The sequence below is a fragment of the Choloepus didactylus genome, chromosome 2 (assembly GCF_015220235.1).
Source record: "Choloepus didactylus isolate mChoDid1 chromosome 2, mChoDid1.pri, whole genome shotgun sequence".
NCBI classification, from domain to species: domain Eukaryota; kingdom Metazoa; phylum Chordata; class Mammalia; order Pilosa; family Megalonychidae; genus Choloepus; species Choloepus didactylus.
Window position 1 is genome coordinate 221172814 of NC_051308.1, and position 18341 is coordinate 221191154.

The following is an 18341-nucleotide window of genomic DNA, read 5'->3' on the forward strand; positions in this document are numbered from 1 at the left end:
GAGAACGCAAGAGAGACTCAGAAAAAGAGATGGGTCTTTGGTGGGATTATGAGTGATGTCTGTCTCTGCTTAAACTTTGCATATTTTCTAAAATAGACACTATATTTGCATTGTAAAAGAAAATTCCTAACATTGGGCTGATAATGTTTCACTATAGCATCCACCCATTAATTCTAGTTCTTTCTTCTGGGGTTCAATAAACGTTGATCAAACTAATGAGAAACAAGTCTCACTCCTCTTATAGAAAATGTTTGCTGAATATTGGTGCTGAAGCTCTTCACACCTCATACCTTATAAATCCCTTGGAACCACTCCCATTTTACAGCTGAGAAAACTGAGGCTCCAAGAGGTATGTATGTCCTGCCCAAGCTCACTCTCTTAGTAAATACCACAAGTGGGACTTGATCCCAGGTCAGGCTGGCTCTGACACACAGACACTGTTCCCCTTCAGAGGTTTGCAGACAGCAATCTGCCCTCCTTCCCTGGCCCTGTAACTCACTTCTCTAACCAGACACCCACAACTCTCTCCTCCATTCCTCACGTGTCTCTCGGGCAGCGGTGGCAGAGTGAATCTGGAGTGGTTTTGGAGTCAGAACGACCTGGGTTCGAACCTCAACTGTGAGAGGCACCTGCTCCCTCTGAGCCTTTGTGTCCTCATCTGGAAATGAGAATATAGGGCCCTCGTTGCAGTGCTGCTGTGAGGCTTGGAGAAGCCTCTGGTATGTGAAGGAGGCTCTGGAAGAGGCTCCTCAGTGTCCTCAGCGATCCTCCGGACTCACCCCGAGTGCCTGTGAGTCACGCCCCCACCCCTCAGGGAAAGAACACGAGACCTGGCAAGTGGCAGGCTCTGGCGCCAGGCCAGGAGGCACCGAGGCACACCAGCCAGGGCTGCTGCGGGCTCTCCCTGCTCAGCTTCACCAGAGGCCGGCTAGCCCAGCTCCTGCTTCCCGCAGGTCCCACAGCACCCCATTTTACAAAGGGGCAAAGAGGCCAGGGTCTCAGTGACCCATTCAAGTCCCACGGCTCACTTTCTATTGCCCCGAGCCAGCCTCTCTGGGTTCCCACATTGTGCTCCCCATCTAATCCATCCTTCTCATCCCTGCACCAGATTTGTTCTCCCAAACACTGTTCTGCACAAACTGCTCCAAAATCTTCTTCCCCACCCATGGTCTGTGAACCAAACCGCTCTCATTTCCGGACCTGCCCAACCTGGCAGGGGGGGGTGGGGGGGGGCGGCTCAGTCTCACTCCAGCCTCAGCCGAGCCTCTGGCCCCTCCCGCAGCCTTGCGGGGCCTGTCCCCAGGCCTCTTCATAGTCTTCCCTCAGTGGGACAACTCCCTCCAGGTTTCTGGGGCTGGTCCATGGAGTCCCTCTAACTTTTGCAGCTTGCCGGGAATTCTGGAGGGCAGGGACTAAGCCAGCAGATTCATCCCTGGCTCCCCAGGGCCCAGCTGAGGCTCTGGCACACAGCAGGTGACCATGGGGAGGAGGACGCCTGCTTGCAAGGCCCCTCCTGTTCTGGCCCCTGCAGCCTCTCCATCCTCACAGCCGCCCAGGCCTGGGCAGGCTCGGGTCAGCTTTGGTGCACTTCCCTGCCCCCTGCAGCTTATCTGCTGAACCTTTCTTTGCTCGTGCTGATCCCTCTGCCTGGAACGTTCTGACCTCACCTCCCCAGGTGCACCTTCATGATGCAGCCCAGGTAGCATCTCCTCTAGGAAACCCTCCTGGACCACCTCCTCACTGGCTGGCTCAGGTGCCTCCCCTGGGCTGCCACAGTGCCAAGAAGCTGCACTTGTCCCTGGAGTTGTTACCCATCAGGGGGATCCTATGATTCATGGCTTGGTAGGAGCCAAAGGCCATACGGGCAGCTCTAGTGAAGAGTCTGTGGGCAGTGCGAGCTAAGGCTGAGAAGGAAGGCCTAGCAAGGGTCAGCAGCAGCAAAGACTTGTTGAGTGAATAAATGCGCAACTGATGCAGGAAGTGGGAAAGGACCCAAGGCAGGGAATGCGGATAATCAGGCCTCAACAGCCACCTGCTCTCTCCACCTGCAGCAACTGCAGGGGTGCTGGTTAATCACAGCATCTGGTCATAGTAGGGGTCTACTTAGCGCCAGGTGCTGTGTTACAGCCTGTACATGCATGACCTCATTTAATCCTCCTAGTAACCTATTATGATCACCCCAAGTTTACAGATGAAGAAATGAGGCTCAGAGAAAGTTAAGCTGTTTGCCCAAAGCCAAACCACTAGGATGTGGTAGAGCTGGGATTGAGACCAGGGACCCCAGCCATGATCTCAACCACCACACTGTGTCACCTCACTGGGCCCTCTCCTGGCCTAGGGACCCTGGGTTAGGACTGCAACCCAATCAAGAGTGGGGAGGGAGACAAGAAGGCACGGGGCTCACTCTGGGCCTCCAAATCATGATGGAGACTTAGCATTCCCAATTCTTCAAGGATGACACTTGAGCACTTTCTCAGCAGCTCCTGGCACCTCAGCAGTAGATGGATGGCACAAACCAGAACTCATTCACCCGTCATGACCCAGCCGCAGCCCAGGCTATCCAACCCAATACTCCTTCTCTGGCTCAGTGCTGCAGTTGTCTTGGATGGCAACATATCTTTTTCAGTCTTCAGGGACAAAGGTACCTGGAAATATGTACTATATTCACATTTTACAGATGAAGAAAGTGATGTGTAGAGGGGCATTGCAACTGGCTAATGATCTTAATAAGTGGCAGAGCCAGCATTTGATACAGGGAGAAAAGCCAGAAGAGACAGGCTGAGGGAGAGACCAAGGGGGCAGAGAAACACGCAGCCTGAGACAGTTACACGGGGGCAGGCTTGGGGCAGGGAAGAGGCTGAGCAGACTGCAAATCTGCTGACACCAGGATCAGGGAGAGACGAAGGAAAGACGACAGGAAAGGGCTGTGGGAACAGAAAAGGCAAAGTGGAAAGGCACCGACGCCATCCTGCCCTCCTTCTGGGATGGGCAAACCGGGAAGTTCTGGGCCACATGGAGGAGAGTTGGGGTAACCTGCCAGACAGAGTCTGTGTGAAGCCCTTCACACACCACCCTGCCCAGAGAGCTGCCAATGGGGACTCTCTGAGATGCCAGCCCCACTCAGGGCACTGACTCCACCCAGAAGGAGAGGTTGTCTCGTGTCAGTTCACAGGGCCCAGGGAACCCCCAAGGCCAGCTCCAGGTCACCACAATGGCTGGACTCACACCACAGGAGCAGGGAGTGATGCTCTGCCTTGGGAATCAGACGTCCCCAAAAAATCCTGCTTGCACTTCACAGAAGCCGTATTCCCGGGAATCACAGGCTGTTTGCTAAGAGTGCAACTCCCAGGGGCCCCTGTCATGCATCCAGAAGGATGCACAGGCTTCTCAGGAGCATCCATGAAGGCAGGAGGAGGGAATGGAGAGGGTTTCATGAGCTGGGATTCTGAGTTCCCTGTGTTCTTTTTATTTAGCCCCTCACCCATGTCATGTTTCTCCTAGCCCAGGCTCTTGCTTTAGCTTTTTACTGAATTACCTCCTCATCCTTCACCACAGAGGCCTTCTCTGACCTCCCTGACGAGGGGAAACTCCTCCCCGCCCTGCTCTGTGGGCTCCCAAAGCCCTTAGCACAGCAACAAATTAGTATTTATTGGGTGATTAGCTGACCTTAAGCTCCATGAGGGCAGGGACAGTGAATTTTTTTCCCTCCCTACTGTATCTCAGCATCTACCACATTACATCCACAGAATTCTCTGGAATGAATTCATTCTTTTCTTTCCTTCACCCAGAGACCCTTCCTGTCCTCAAAGATCCTATTAGGATCTAAATGGCTCAGCTATCATACATTATCTCACTTAATCCTCACCACAAGCCAAGATGTTTATTGTTATTCTCACTTTACGGATGAGGAAATGAGCTTCAGAGACGTGAAGTTGCTAGCCCAACTGCACAGCAAGTAAATGGTTTTGAACTCAGGATTCAAATTCAGACCTGCCTAGCTGCCCACTACATCACCCTGCTTTCCTGCATCAATGATCTCCTGGATCTTCCCTTTGCAAACCTTCCCCTGCCCCCCAAACTGCCTAAGTTCATGAATGATCAGCCAAATTAATTCATCCTATCATTCATTCATGCAGCCAATCAACCAACTCTTCTATCTTTTGTGCTAGGCCCTTCGCTGGATGCCAGGAAACCATAGATAGGTCAGAGCTCAAAGAATCCTTAAGGAGATCTGGGGACTCTTCTCTCTCCTGGGCTGCCCTCTCCCCGCTGCTCTTAGACTTTGCCAGCTGAAGCCAAGCCCCATGCAGCCTAATCTCAGCCTCCCTCTCAGTGGGGAGGGCTACGTGCCCATCATTCTCCCTCCCCAAGGGCAGCAGCCTAAAACACATGGGCCCAATATCAGGCAGGATCATGGTCCTTACGTCTCCATCATTCTCTGAAGATTCTGGGACAGAAGAGGAGGGACAGGATTCTGCCCACCCATCCCCCTTCCATGCAATGAATTGACTGTCCCCCTTCCCCAGGCAGCTCTGGAAAAAGTTCTAGACTTTGAGTCACAAGGCCAGAATTCTAGCTTAGGGGAGAGTAAGTCATCTTGCCTCTCCCCAAGCCACAGATACCTCATCTGAAAACTGAGGATGATGATGAGTTTCTGGTGCCTGGTCCACAGACCTGTCAGTGAGGATTAAATAATTCAGAACCAGAGATACAGTTCTCACATAGATGGTTGGCCAGGGAAATGTCTTAGCAGCATGGGGACCTATGGAGACTAGTGATGCTGCTTGCAAGATGCATCTGACAATACAATTTGGGGAGGTTGGCTGAAGTGCACCTAGCAGGCTGAGTCCAGAGTGGACCCTCAGAAGTGGGAGGCCCTCACCTTGCTCAGTGGTGGTGGAAGGAGCTGTGCTCATCAGCCCAGCAGACAGAGGGCCCTGGGGAAGGGGCTGCAAATGGGACTGAACACACTAACGCTCAGCTTTCCCTAGATTTGAGCACCTGGAGCTCCCCTAGAGACAGCGTATACCAAGAAACTAGAACTCTCCAGCTCGCAATCATAGCCACACTCAGGCCCACCTTAGGACAAGCACCTTCCTCACTTTCTCTTCTTTAATAGACACTGGATTCTGCAGAATCTGGAAAATTCCTCCATTCATCATACACACGGCTTCCATTTATTGGGGCCAGGCACCACGCCAGCTACATTATATCTTCTCTTCCATTGGTATCTCACAAAAACCCTGTCAAAGGTTCTATTGCCTTCATTATATAGAGGAGGAAACTGAGGTTCAGAGAGGCTAAATGACTTGTCCAAGTCTCAGAGCGAATATGCAGCAGAGCTAGGATTAATACTCAGGTTGTCCTGATCCTAAAGCCTTTGTTGCCTATGAAGGCAAAGGGGAGAGTAACTGACAAAAACATAAAATGAAGATCCTACCTGCCCATGCCTAGGGGAATTTTCCCACTGTAGCTGGTGATGAGTCATTGGAAGCACAGGAAATTCTTGTGCCCTCCACTTTTCCGGGGGAGCAAAGATGCTGCCACAGATGCCAAAGCCCTCTTGACATCCCCGCATCCCACCTCTCCATGCCCCAGCACACCACACTCTGCCCTGCAGAGACCCCATACTTTGGAATTCATACTTATCAGCTGAGGAGATAGGGTCTCAATTCTTCAGACAAGGAAACTGCAGCAAGTGGGAGGTAGGGTGGAGGAACAGTGCCCCCACTGTAACGGGCATCAGGGACTGGGCTGAGACCACAGTTCACATCTCCAGCCTCTGAGTCCATGATCTGCCCTCTGCCCTGCCTGGTGACACCACTGTCCAGAGAGGTTGTGTCCTCAGTCAACCAGTATGGAGGACCCACCTCCAACTAACAGTAAAAACCAGAGCACCTTTGTTATTATAAGGATGGGAGTTTCTACTCAACCCTTTGTGCCTAGGCTTGGGGTGGTGGGGTTGGGTCAGGAGGACTGCTTCTGGGGCAAACTAATGAGATATCAGAACTGTACATACATACCAAGGAGAGAAGCTCACTTCCTGGGGTGAATGCACAAACTTCACTCCAGCCCAAACACATCACTGCTGCCTTTGGCAGAAAAAAAAAAAAACAACTGCCTGGGCAGGGAGGAGAAAATGGGAGGGGGCATTTGTGAGGAGGCTGTGAGGCCTTTCTGAATCGCATCCAGACTTCCTGACAGGATGGCCACTAGGGAAGGGAGCAGGGAAATGGCTGTGACTGTCAGACCCACAGCGGTGGCTCCCTGGATCCAGGAACCACCGGCTCTCCATGGGCAAATGCAAACACAGTTGCACAAACATAGGTCCCTGTGGCCACATTGGATGCCCCCCTCCTAGGTTTCAGGGGTTTGACGAGAAATAACACAGTCATATTGTCACATTCTCATACATGGAGAATCACAAACCGACAAACACACACCAACACAGGGACTCCAACAGATGTGATTTGTAAGTGTCCCCACAAACACCCGCCTGTCCCACTACCTGTATGGTACTCACACACTCTCCCTAGAGGTCCATGGCACCTTAGGGCATCTCCACCCACTGCAGCCTGGCATCAGAGGTCCGGACACACAATACATTTGTACTGTCACAAGAGAATCACCCACTCACAAACTGTGACAGACACACAAACTGTCACCAAACTGTCCCACATCCCTGATGTAGAAACAAGGGGATGCCAACAGGAGATCAAATATTAATTTCGTTTAACGCGCGTTCGCGCGCGCACACAGAGACACACATTTCTGCGTCCCACCCTCGCAGGGGAAGGGGCCACTGGGCCCCAGCGCCCCCTGCAGCAAGTGCAGAGGTCCAGGGAGTCTGGGGTCCAGGAACAGGGTCCCAGTCCGCGGTCGCAATCCTCACCCCGGGGCCCAGTCCAGGGCGTCATCCTGCAGAAGACTCACCGGACGATGCCGAACATGACGAGCACGTTGCCCAGGAGCCCCACGGCGCACACTGCCGAGTAGAGCGCGGTGATGGCGATGGCCAGGGCAAGGGATGAGGCGCTCCGTGCGCCCGGCGACCCCGACGAATTGGCGCCGGCACTCGGGAAAGCGCTGGGGAGGGCTTCCGACGCGTTGGCGAGGAGCGGGGGCTGCAGCTCGGCGTCAGCGGTGGCTGCTGGTTCCATGGCGGCCGGGGGGCCCGCACCGAGTCCTTCCCCACCGTGCGCCCTGGGCGCAGGGACACGGTGCGAGGGGTGCGCAAACGACCTCGGCCGCGGCCCCGACGCCACCAGCTGCAGCGCCCCGACCGCCCCGCTTCCTCCGCGCCTTCTCCGACTGTCTCACCGCTCGCACGGGCCCTGCCACCGGCGCCCGCCCGCTCTCCTTGCCCTGAGTGCTGTGAGTCTGGAGCCGCTGCGGGCTTCTCGGACGCGCCCGCCGCGCGCACCACGTGGCTCGGAGGCGGCCGCCAGTCTGCGCCCGCGACCGGGGGCGGGCGCTGCACCAGTTTCTCGGAGCTGGGCCGGGGAGGCCTCCCACCGCAACCTGAGGCTGCTCGACTGGCCCAAAGTCCCGCCCCGCTCCGCCCTGCCTGGACTCACTTCCCCACCCGCTTTGCGGCGTTGGAGTCAGAAGAACCTGAATGTGAATTCCGCCTCTCGCCCCTGCACTAACGGCTAAGGTGACCCCGAGCAAGTTACTCAACGGCTCTCAACTTCATTTTCCTACTTTGTAAAATGAGGATAATCGCACCACCTCCCTCAGAGGGTTATTGGGGAGATTAAATAAGATGAGGTGGGTAAAGAATTTAGCTCAGTGCCAGGCACACGATAAATAACTTACTGTCCATGTTTTTTCTTTTACTCCGTTCATTTGCTCAGCATATATTTTCCAACTGCCTAATATGAGCCAGGAGCTATTGGAGATCCCCTGATGGGCAAAACCAGATGCAGCCCCTGTCTCCTGGTGCTTACCTCCCACTGCCGGGGACACATATCAATCCTAAAATCACACTAATGACGACATATTTACAAATTGAGGAAAGTGAAGGTAAGGAATACAATCCTGTGGCAGGGTCTATGAAACCCAGAGTGAAGACAGTTTCCCTGAGTTAATGACACTTAAAGTGAGATGTGAAGTTTGGGAGAGGAACTAACTTAGGGAAGAAACAAGAGAAGAGCTTTCAGACCAAGGAAGCACATATGCCAAGGCCCTGTGGCAGCAGGGAGCCCTGTTGGTTTCCTGGAACTGAAAGGAGGCAAGGGAGAGATGAATGGAGGGAGTGAGTTGGGCAAGAGTGGGATGAGGTGGTGGGCAGGGCCTCGAAGACTACCTTAATGACCCCGGCTGCTGTAGGAGCAGATGGAAGAGCCACATGGTTAACTCATCCTTCCTACGAGCCTGGACCCAGAGACATCGTCCTCCTTGGGAATAGAGCATTACTCTGTTCCAAGACTGTGTAAGCACTTTATCCCATGCATCATCAACACCTGGAGTGGATTCTGTTATTCTTATCCCCATTTTATAGATGAGAAGACTGAGGATAGGCACTAGATTCTCATATGGTAATTATTTCTATCTGACATTGTCTCCTCCTTGGAGGGCTCCAGGCCTGATTGATCCCTGCACCCAAGAGAGGGCCAGGATCACAGTGGATACTGAGGAAATGCTGCATGGTAAATAAAGGTACCAAGGGGGAGTGGAGGGGAGACAACCTTGGGGTTCCCAAGCTGTAGGCTCTGGGGCGATGCTCTTGGTTCTAGGAGTGGCTGGACAAGGATCCCTTACTCACTCTACCCTCTTGCTTTACTCATCTCTCCATGTGCAAGTCATCTCTTTCCCTTCCCCAGAAAGAACGAATTCCCAAACTCATCCTTCTCTCCATACCCTCTGCCCCACCTAGCTGCTTTCCAAGCCCCTAAACCAGCTACAGGTGACCCCATCACCACAAAACTTTGCCACTGGACCCTCTAAGGACTCATCAGACAGATTTTTGATCTGTGGTCACATGTGCTGCAAAAACTCCCTGCTCCGCTCCAAAGTCCCCTGGAACTTGGAGACTTTTCCGGCGCCAGGAAAGAGAAATTGAGACAGGAAGGAGGAGGGCAGCATAATTGAAGTTCTGGCCTCCTCCCTGCACCTCCAACAAACCAAGTTTCTTCCTACCTCCAGACATTTGCACATTCTATTCCTTCTACTGGGAAGGTTCAGCCATTCCCCCAGATGAAACATTATTCATCCTTCATGTTTCAGCTTAAATATCACTTCCTCTGTGAAACCTTCACTGACCCACCCACTTCAAACTTGTTCTTTATTCTCACAGCACCTCATTCTTTATAGATTTCCCACATATTTATGTGTACAGTCATTGGATTTTTTTTTACATCACCCTCATAAAAGGGCATGTGTACTTCTGTACCACCACCTTAGTGCATCCCTGGCACAGAGGTTCTTACTTGATGAGTGATGGAATAAGGAAGCTCAATGTCAATTTTGTTTTAGTGAGCTCCCACTTTGATGAGGGAGACAGGACAGAAAAAAGCTTAAGAAAGACTTAAGGAATCTTCTCAGCAACTATACTGACTTTCAAGTCAGTTCACAGGACACATAACACCCTTTGCGTAAATGTTGTAATTGAGGCAGGATAGAATAGGGCAGTGGTCCCTGTCTTCTATTCAGCTTCCCAAACTTCTCATGGGACAAAAATTTCCCCTAAAACTTTGAAACCTCCCCAAACCATAAACACTTGTAAAAGCATGGGCCCAAAGCAAATTCTTAGTTAATAACAGAAGGCATGGGGTCATAAAGGTTGTTAAACATCTGCCCAAAGACAAATTTTATATATGCAATGGCAGGTCACAAATTCTGATAACTGCAATAACTCCCTCCTCCTAGAACAAAGAAGACACCAAGTGTTCAAAGGTTGAGATAAGAAAATCACAATAAAACTTTCCTATATAACAAGCTAACTCACTGCCACTCATCCACATTATCTCTTTAACGTGTATTCTTTCTCTCTTTCTTTAATAAACTTTACCACTTATTCCTACTGACCCCTCTTGTCTCTCAATTATTTCTGTGGCATGAGCTCCAAACCTGGAACGGGGTTCTACCTGGTACTGTTGCCAGCAGGGCACCAGTTACAGTAATCACATTTCATTTGGAACTGAAATGCTGGTTCTCACCTCCTCACCTCCCTTGGCTTTTAGCTATCACCAAGCAAGTCTACCCTCATTCCTTGGTGTTGCATTTGGGGTCCTCCCTAGTCTGGTCCGAACCTATCATCTGAGGTTCACGCCACCCATCAATTCTGCTTCCATCCCTTGTTGCCACCCCAATCTTGTGCTCCAGCCACACTGGACTGAAGGGAATTTTTAAAAATTGCATTCCATAATGTTTTTTGCATCCCTCCTAGGTACAGAGGTGCTATGGTGGAGACAAAAGACAAAGGCTTCCCTTAACCCACTGAGCTTCAGTTTTCTCATCTATAAAGTAGAGAGATGCAAGATTGGGGTGAGAATCTGGTGAAACAATAGAATTTTTGCCAACTGAAAAAGGGCGGGTGAGCATGAGTTATCAATCACGAGGGTGAATAAGACCATCCCTTAAAGGAGCTCACAGTCAAGAAGGTGGAAAAGTTATGTAAATAACCAAGAATATGAGCAAAATAGAAATAATCTCTAACAAGACAGACATGCTAAGTTCTTGTGAATTGCCACCAGTAAGGACATTGGAAGAACATGTGGGAATTCTCCACAGAGGTTTCCACAATGGCCTTCCAAAGCGAGTACTTTTAAAGAGATCAACTCTTACTTGGATGTGGGCATTCTAGTCTGTTTCCCTTTAAAAAGCTATTGCATTTTAGTGATCACAACTCATACATAATCCTGTTGGCCACCACTTACGGAGAACTTGCTAAATGCCCAACAGTAGGCCGAGTGTTTTGTGAATTATCTAAATTAGCCCTCATGCAGCCCAGAGGTGAGAGGTACTGCTGTGATTATTCCATTTTGCAGAGGTTAGATTACCTGCCCCAGCCAGAGCTGGGTTGCCAAGCCAGGCCTGTGTAACTCCAAACTCCAGTCTCCTGACTGCTACACTACACAGCCTCCCAGAGCAAAGCCTGGAAATTCACACATACATACACACACACAAAGAAGCCAAGAACCCAAGAATCCACGGCTCCTATCTCTGCTCCACGGAGTTTACCCCGCTGTGGCGGCTGATGAGTCACCCGAAGCACAGGAAATTCTGGAGTCTGTGGTGGAGCACAGTTGACACAGCCCTCTGCACTGGGGTTGCCAAAGGATTTGGGCCACACTTGGGACTGGTCTCCATCCCTAACTTCAGGGAAAAAAACAAAAACAGAAAGAGATGGGAAATACTAGGCTCAACCCAGGGCATCAGAAGGCGTCAGCCGTGGAGAAACAGAAATCGCTGAAGGAGTCAGAACAGAAAGGAACTCCCTGGGGAAGCTATTAACAATTTAGTACGTGGGAATGTGGCTCCCACCTGCCAAAGAGACAGATCTGCCTGATGGAAGATACAGCAACTGCCTCGGCAGTCAGCAGGCAGCTCCCCTGGGTTGCCTTTCAGTCTGACTCCCATCTGCAAGCCCCAGGAGGGGGGAGTAGGACAGTAACAGTAACGATAACCATAAAATAATAACCGCTTGCATTTGCAAAGCACTTTCAGATTGATGACTTCATCTTATCCTGACACCAGCTGATCCCTGGGAGGTCAGGTTTCATTGTCTTCATTTTAGAGCCAGGAAGGCATGGAGGGCCTGGATGAGATCCCTAAGAACCAGCAAGTCATCTGGTGGCCCAAGACCTACCCCCCAACCCTACCTCTACACAATCTCCACATCCTGTCCATTCTTCCCATAGAACGCTTGAACCCTGCCATTGTTCCTTATTCTTACTACCATCTTCCTATTCTGGCGCCACATCATTTCTTGCTGAAACTACCGAAAGAGCCTCTGAAATGATCTCCCTGCAGCCAGGCTTTGCTGCCTTTAGGATGTTCCACATTTTCACATCTCTCTACCTGTTAGCCTCTTGTAGCACCTTCTCCTTCATGTGCTATGTTCCAGTCAAAATAATAAACTGCTTGTAGTCATCCAAATAACCTGCTTCTCTCCTCTGTGCTTACCTAAGCAGTTCAGAGGGAATCTTTAGCATCCCGACTGGATTTGAAATCTCAACTCAACCACTTACTAGTTGCATGACCTTGGGCAAGTTGCTTAACTTCTTCAAGTTTCATAAAATGGGGACAATAAAAGTGCCTACATTATAGTAGCCGGCATACAGGAAGTGCTCAGTATGTGTTAGCTCTTGCTGTGATGAACTGGAACATTCTACTGGACCCTCCCCCCAACCTCTTCCTCATCTGACACCTACATCAGGTCTCAGATGAAATGTCACTTCCTTCCCTGCTCCCCAAGTTAGTTTAAATCATACATTGTTCCCTTGGGGCACATCTGCCTCCTGGAAACAGGTCCTGGGTTCCTTGAAGACCATTCCATCCAGCCATTGCCAGGGAAGCCTGGGTCTGTCAGGAGGAGGTGGGAATGGAGTTGAAGAGGAAGAGCAGCCCAAGGCAGGAGAGAAAGATGGATCCCCTGAGAAGGGGAGGAAAGAGAGGATGGTGCGCTCCTTAAGTGAAGACTTTGATAGGTGTTGAGAGCCTAGGAAAATTCTGGCAACAAGTTCAGTGTAAAGGGAGCAGAGGTTTAGTCATCTTTTTTTTTTTTTAACATTTTATTTTACATGCGTATGTATATGTATTTGTGTGTTTGTATATATATGTCATACATATATGATATGGTCTCCTTTTGAATGGACCCCTGAGGCTTGACAAAAGTACTTCAGAGGTGGCTTTGATGGACCAAATGCCAAAGCTCTTTGACACCTGTTTCCTGGATCACGTAAACCTCCAGAGAGAAGAAGGCCTGGACACTTCCTGCCCTCAAATAACAGATTGGATTTTCCTACAGCCCTGGGGGTTGGGGGGTAAAGGCAGAGTTCATGTGATTTAGGAAAAAACCTTTAGGTTTCTGTATCTGAGTGTATGGAGGAATTGTGTTTACCTATAGAGGAACCATTATGAGACCCAGACCAGGCACCAGCAAAAGGCAGGTGAAAATCATCTTTTCAGAGGATTTTTCAGAAGAAGGATCCTGACTTGGAGAAATTGAAGCTGCAGAATCGCCCTTCACTTCCTCATGCCTGGGATTCAGACAAGTTCAGCCACCTGCCCAGCGTCCATGTCCTCCCCCTTATTCCCGCATCTGAGGCCTTGATTAGGCAGAAGGGGGTGTTCCCTCGATTTGGGGGAAGGAGGCCTCTTTCCTTTCTCAGAGGATGCATTTGTCTAAATAAATCAAGCTAATCTGTGGTGGATTGCAAAAATGGTCACAATTCTTCATTCCTCTCTGTACCTATGCCCTTGGCAGTGTGAGTTTGCAGTCTTTCCACCAGCAGCAACGTCTATTTTCTTACCCCTTATAACTGGGCCAGCCTTGTGACTTGCTTTTCCCAATAGAAGGTGCTGGAAATGATAGTGTGCCAGTTTAGAGTATGGGCCTAAAGAGTTCTTGCATTCTTTCACCCAATCTCTTGGAATCCCACTATTACCCTGGGAACAAGCCTGGGCTAGCCTGTTGGAAAAGAGACCTAGTCACTCCCATCACCCCAAGCTGACAGCCAGCCAACACCAGACTTTTGAGTAAGTAAGGCCACTCCAGGCCAGCCAACCCCAGCCAACCCAAGAGCAGACATAGGCACATGAGTAAGCCCAGACAAGATCAGCCAGGCCTGGATCAGATCAGCAGAACTGCCCAGCTACCCATAGACTCATAAGCAATAATAAATGGTTAGTTTCAGTCACTAGGTTTTGGGGTGGTTTATTCAGCAGGAGTCATCATGATACATAATTCCCTACATCAATGATTAGTCTAGGGGTGGACATGAGATCAATGAGTTGTAAAGAAGTCTGCTGACAGACTTTTCTTCCAGGATAAAAGGACAAAGCTCCATCAGGAGAAAATTTTTGCCCCTGCCCCTTGGGAAGTTGGTGTGATGCCTGGAGCTGTAGCAGCCATTTTGCATAAACATGACAATGAACAGTCAATGTGATGAGATTGGCAGAGTGGAAAGATAGCAAAACCTGGGTTTTTAGTGATGTTGTTGGGCTCTAAGTACACTAGCTCTGGGCTACCTACTTCAAGATTGCTTGTTTAAGCCACTCCTAGTCATGTTTTTTTGTTGCTTCTGGCTAAAAGCATTCCTGAAGAATGCACTTGGGGTAACATCCCAAGAACGGTGACACAGAAATAAGCAGTATGGTTTAATGGCATGAATACATCTTTGTTTTGAGGAGATGGAATTCTGTGATTAAGAGTTTGTACTCTGGGTTTGAACACTAGATTGGCCACCTGCTAGTTATGTGCCTTTGAATAATTTTCTCAACTTCTCCAAGCTTCAGTTTCCTCATCTGTCAAGAGGTAATAAAAATCAATACCTATTTTTTAGGATTATGAAGAAGATAAATGAAGTAATATAAGTACAGAGCTGGGTATGGTGCCTGACACATAGGAAGCATGCAATAAGCTTCTGTCTTAGCTAGTACTATTACTAACAATAACCAAGCCAGTGTATTTATGTCACCCTTTCTTTCTTTGACCTTGTAGGGCAAAGTGACCCCAGTTTTGGAACAATCTACTCCTGGATGGGTGTCCTGAATGGTGTGCTGGTCCTGCCATGGATCGATTTGCCTGCATCTAATTGTAGGATGTGTTTGCTTGTTTGAGGTGGAAGGTGATGACAGGAGGGATTAGGAGGGACCCTGAGGACAAGTGAGCAGCAGCAGGGAAGGGGCAGTGGCTGGGAGGAGAGTGTGGGACAGGCTCGGCGTTCCCCGGCCCAGTGTCACCTGGAGCTCCATGAGGGGAGGGACCTGGGGTCCTGCAGGCAAGAAGGCAAGGGGGCTCGGAGGTGTGGACCCCAGCAGCCCAGGTGGGCCAAGTGTGACCCAGATGGGGAGAATGGGCCTGCTCTGGACTTCCGCCCCCGAGACCAGCATACGGTACCTCCCCTGCCTGCTCCCAGGAGGACAGTGAGCAAACTGCATGATCACAAAGTGACATGCTTGAAAATCCATCTATCACCATGTTTTTCCATATCAAGCTGTCACTTCCTTAGGAAAAATCAGTTCTTCCTTCCTTTCTCTGCCTTTCCTTCTCTTAATCCCTTAGCTTCCCTTTCTACTCCAACATGCCCTTCCCATCCCCTCCACTGGATTCCCTAATGCCCACCCACTCTCTGCTCTCCTCCTCCTCACCAATTACCGTCTGGAGCATCCCAAAGCCACCTTCGCTCATCTCCTCACTCCAACACTAGGGGTGTCAAAAATTGTTTCAACTGATCTTGTCAGACGGATACTTATCACTGACAAGTCCTGAGTCTCCTTTCTCCAATGTATCTTCCTTTCCCCCACTCCCATCCCTGCCCTCCCCAACCTCTCCCCGCAAAACCCAGGCAGGACTGAACCAGAGGTGGACACCAGGGAGCCAGCCTGAGTGCCCAAGGCCCTCGCCCTCATGGAAATTTCGTGCCCCCAGAGTCCTCTCTCCCCCTCCCCAAAAAGGACCCTCAGGCTCTGGATGCTTCCTCCTGGCTGGGCTCCAGCTGTTCTGGTAGCGAGGCAGGGTGAAGTGTGAATCAAACACAGCTTACAAATCCTGAGTTAACATCTGTCACCAGAAGCACAAAATTGGAGAACTGGGAAAACAAATCTTAGGCAGCATCTAGTCAAACCCTTCTTCAGTTTACAGAAAAAGATACCATGGTCCAGAGTGGTGCCAGGACTTAGCCAAGTCACAAGCCTGTTGGCAGATTCAAGATCAGAATCCTGAATCCTGCAACAATGCTCTCCCCCCGCCAACATTGGGTGGGGTGACTTTGGGCAATTTCATTTCCACTCGTGCCAAGCACTTTGTGTGGCACTTTATGTACAGAGTTTCATTTAATCCTTAAAATAACTTTGAGAGGAGGAGTGTTATGATCCCCAGTTTACAGGTGAGAAATCTAAGGCTCAGAGCACTCCAGGGACTCGCCCAATGTCACACGATATGTACAGGAGCTGGATTGGAATCCAGGTCTCTCCCCTCCAGAGACCCTCCCAACCAAGGCACAAAACCTCTTTGTGAAACTAAGGACCCTGGGCCTTGGTGTCCTCATCTGTAAAATGGAGAAACTGGACTCCATGGTCCTAAGGCCCAATGCTGAGTTTGGGAGGAATTTGAAGGAGGATGGCTGTTCGCATCAGTGGGAGAATTTTTCTGTTTCCCCTTGTTTGCTTCAAAACAGTTCGCCCCCAGGTTTACGCTGAGAGGAGCCAGGGGAAGGTGCCATGGCAACCACAGTGGCTCTGGGAGCCGAATTCACCTGGCTTTGCCAGGCTGGCAAATTGAGTGACCTGAGGCCTGCCCTTCCCAAGGGGGTCAGGGCAGAGCCAGGGCTGGCCCAGAGGGCATGAGTCAGGCCACACGGATTTGGGGAAGTGGGACTCACAGCCTGCACTCTGCCCCTGAAACCCAGCTAGGCAGAGAGAACAGGGATTTGCAGCCTGAAAATAAGGCTCTATGGCTTATAAATGTAGGGATCTTGAACAAAGCATTTACTTTCTCTGAGCCCCAGGGTTTTTTGTTTTCTTTCTCACCTAGCACATAGTATATGCACAAAATAAATAGCAGCTGCCAGCCCCAATCAAGATGGGGCTCAGGGCTCTGTTTCCCTATAGAAGCTTTGAATAACCAGCATGAACTGGCGGAAACATCTTTCTCAAAGCTTCAGAAAACTGTTAAAGGATTGCAGTATCAGGGTAAGTGCTGAATCAGGAATAAAGCAAATTAAAAGTGGTAGGCTCTCCTGGCACCCTGGCTTTGGTTCTGGAGACAGCAAGTAACCCTCTTGCACATACTGGGAACATGTATGTCTGGCCCAGTCTGTCTGGCAGTGGCCTGAGGGACTGAACCAGGACACTTGTCTCAGGCTTCCCATCCCAGAACTTGCCCTGCATGTAGAAGGCAGCTCATAGAGCTCTCCTACGGAACATTCTGTGAGAGCAGTCAAACTGTGGCTTCCAGGGTCAAAGGACTGCTGGCTGTAGGACACATAGTGCAGTGCCTGGGCCATGAGGAAACCGTTTCCTAGGGAAGAGGGGCATTCATATCCATGTAGATGGGGGAATTCCCAGAGCCCTCATGCATGCCCCTGACAAGACCCACGTGCAGAAAGGATTAGGGAGGCCCTTATGCTTTGGCCTGAGCTGTTCTCTAAACTCTGCTCAGGTCAGTCTGAAAAAACTGGGAAAGGTCTTTCCTTTTATTTTTTCCCCCCTTCTTCTTCTTCATTTGTTAGCTCCTGTCATTCAAGGATAGCTCCGTCATGGCACTAACTGGATAAAAGCTTAAGGAACAGATGCCTCGGAGTCTAAATTCCAGTGATGACATATTAAAATATTAAAACATTCAAGTTTCAACAAAAGATTATAAACACAAAAGAAGCAGGAAGTGATGGCCCAGGCAAAGAAGATTAAAGCAGTTGAGACCATTAATGAGAAAGATTAAACCTGGAACAATGCAAAGACTTTTAAAAAATGATCCTAAATATGTTCAAAGAGCTAAAGGAAAGGTTGGAAAAAGAACTAAAGGAACTCAGGAAATTGACAGATGAAAACAAAAACAATAGCAATACAGAGGTGGGAAATTATGAAAAGAAACCAAACAGAGCTGAAGACCACAGTAACAGATATTTAAAATCTCCTAGAGGGGTTCAACAGCAGAGTGGAGCTGCAAAAGAAAGAATTCAGTGAACTTGAAGATAAGACAATTGAACTCATTCAGTCTGAGGAGAAGAGAGAAACATGAAGAAAAGCGAAAAGAGCCTGAGGATCCTGTGGGACACCATCAAGCAAACCAATATACACATTGTGGGAGTCCCAGAAGAAGAAAGAGAAAAAGGAGCAGAGAGAATATTCAAAGAAATAATGGCTGAAAACTTAGCAAATTTAATGACATGAATATACACATCTGTTCCGGTTTGCTAATGCTGCCTTTCTGCAAAATACCAGAAATGGATTGGCTTTTCTAAAGGGGGTTTATTTGGTTGCACAGTTACAGTCTGAAGGCCATAAAATGCCCAAGGTAATGCATCAACAATCGGGTACCTTCACTGGAGGATGGCCAATGGTGTCCGGAAAACCTCTGTTAGCTGGGAAGGCATGTGGCTGGCATCTGCTCCAAGTTCTGGTTTCAACATGGCTTTCTCCCAGGAGATTCCTCTCTAGGCTGCAGCTCCTCT

At 49.8% G+C, this 18341-nt stretch overlaps 1 protein-coding gene across 2 annotated transcripts in view; it reads right to left on the reverse strand.

Annotated features, from left to right (window-relative positions):
• The window catches only part of OPRD1 (opioid receptor delta 1), a 44202-nt gene extending 25973 nt beyond the window's left edge, over positions 1-18229 (reverse strand). Inside the window, exons 1-2 of one of the 2 annotated variants that reach the window (XM_037827968.1) lie at positions 18208-18229; positions 11185-11319 (exon numbers count right to left, since the gene is read on the reverse strand). Coding sequence is in view for 1 of the 2 variants with exons in the window: in XM_037827967.1 (XP_037683895.1) it covers positions 6934-7160 (227 nt within the window). In the remaining variant the exon portion in view is untranslated. Of the gene's footprint in view, positions 1-6933; positions 7161-11184; positions 11320-18207 lie in introns of those variants that run through there. The other variant, XM_037827967.1, reaches the window with a different exon arrangement.
• Positions 18230-18341: the final 112 nt, after the last annotated feature.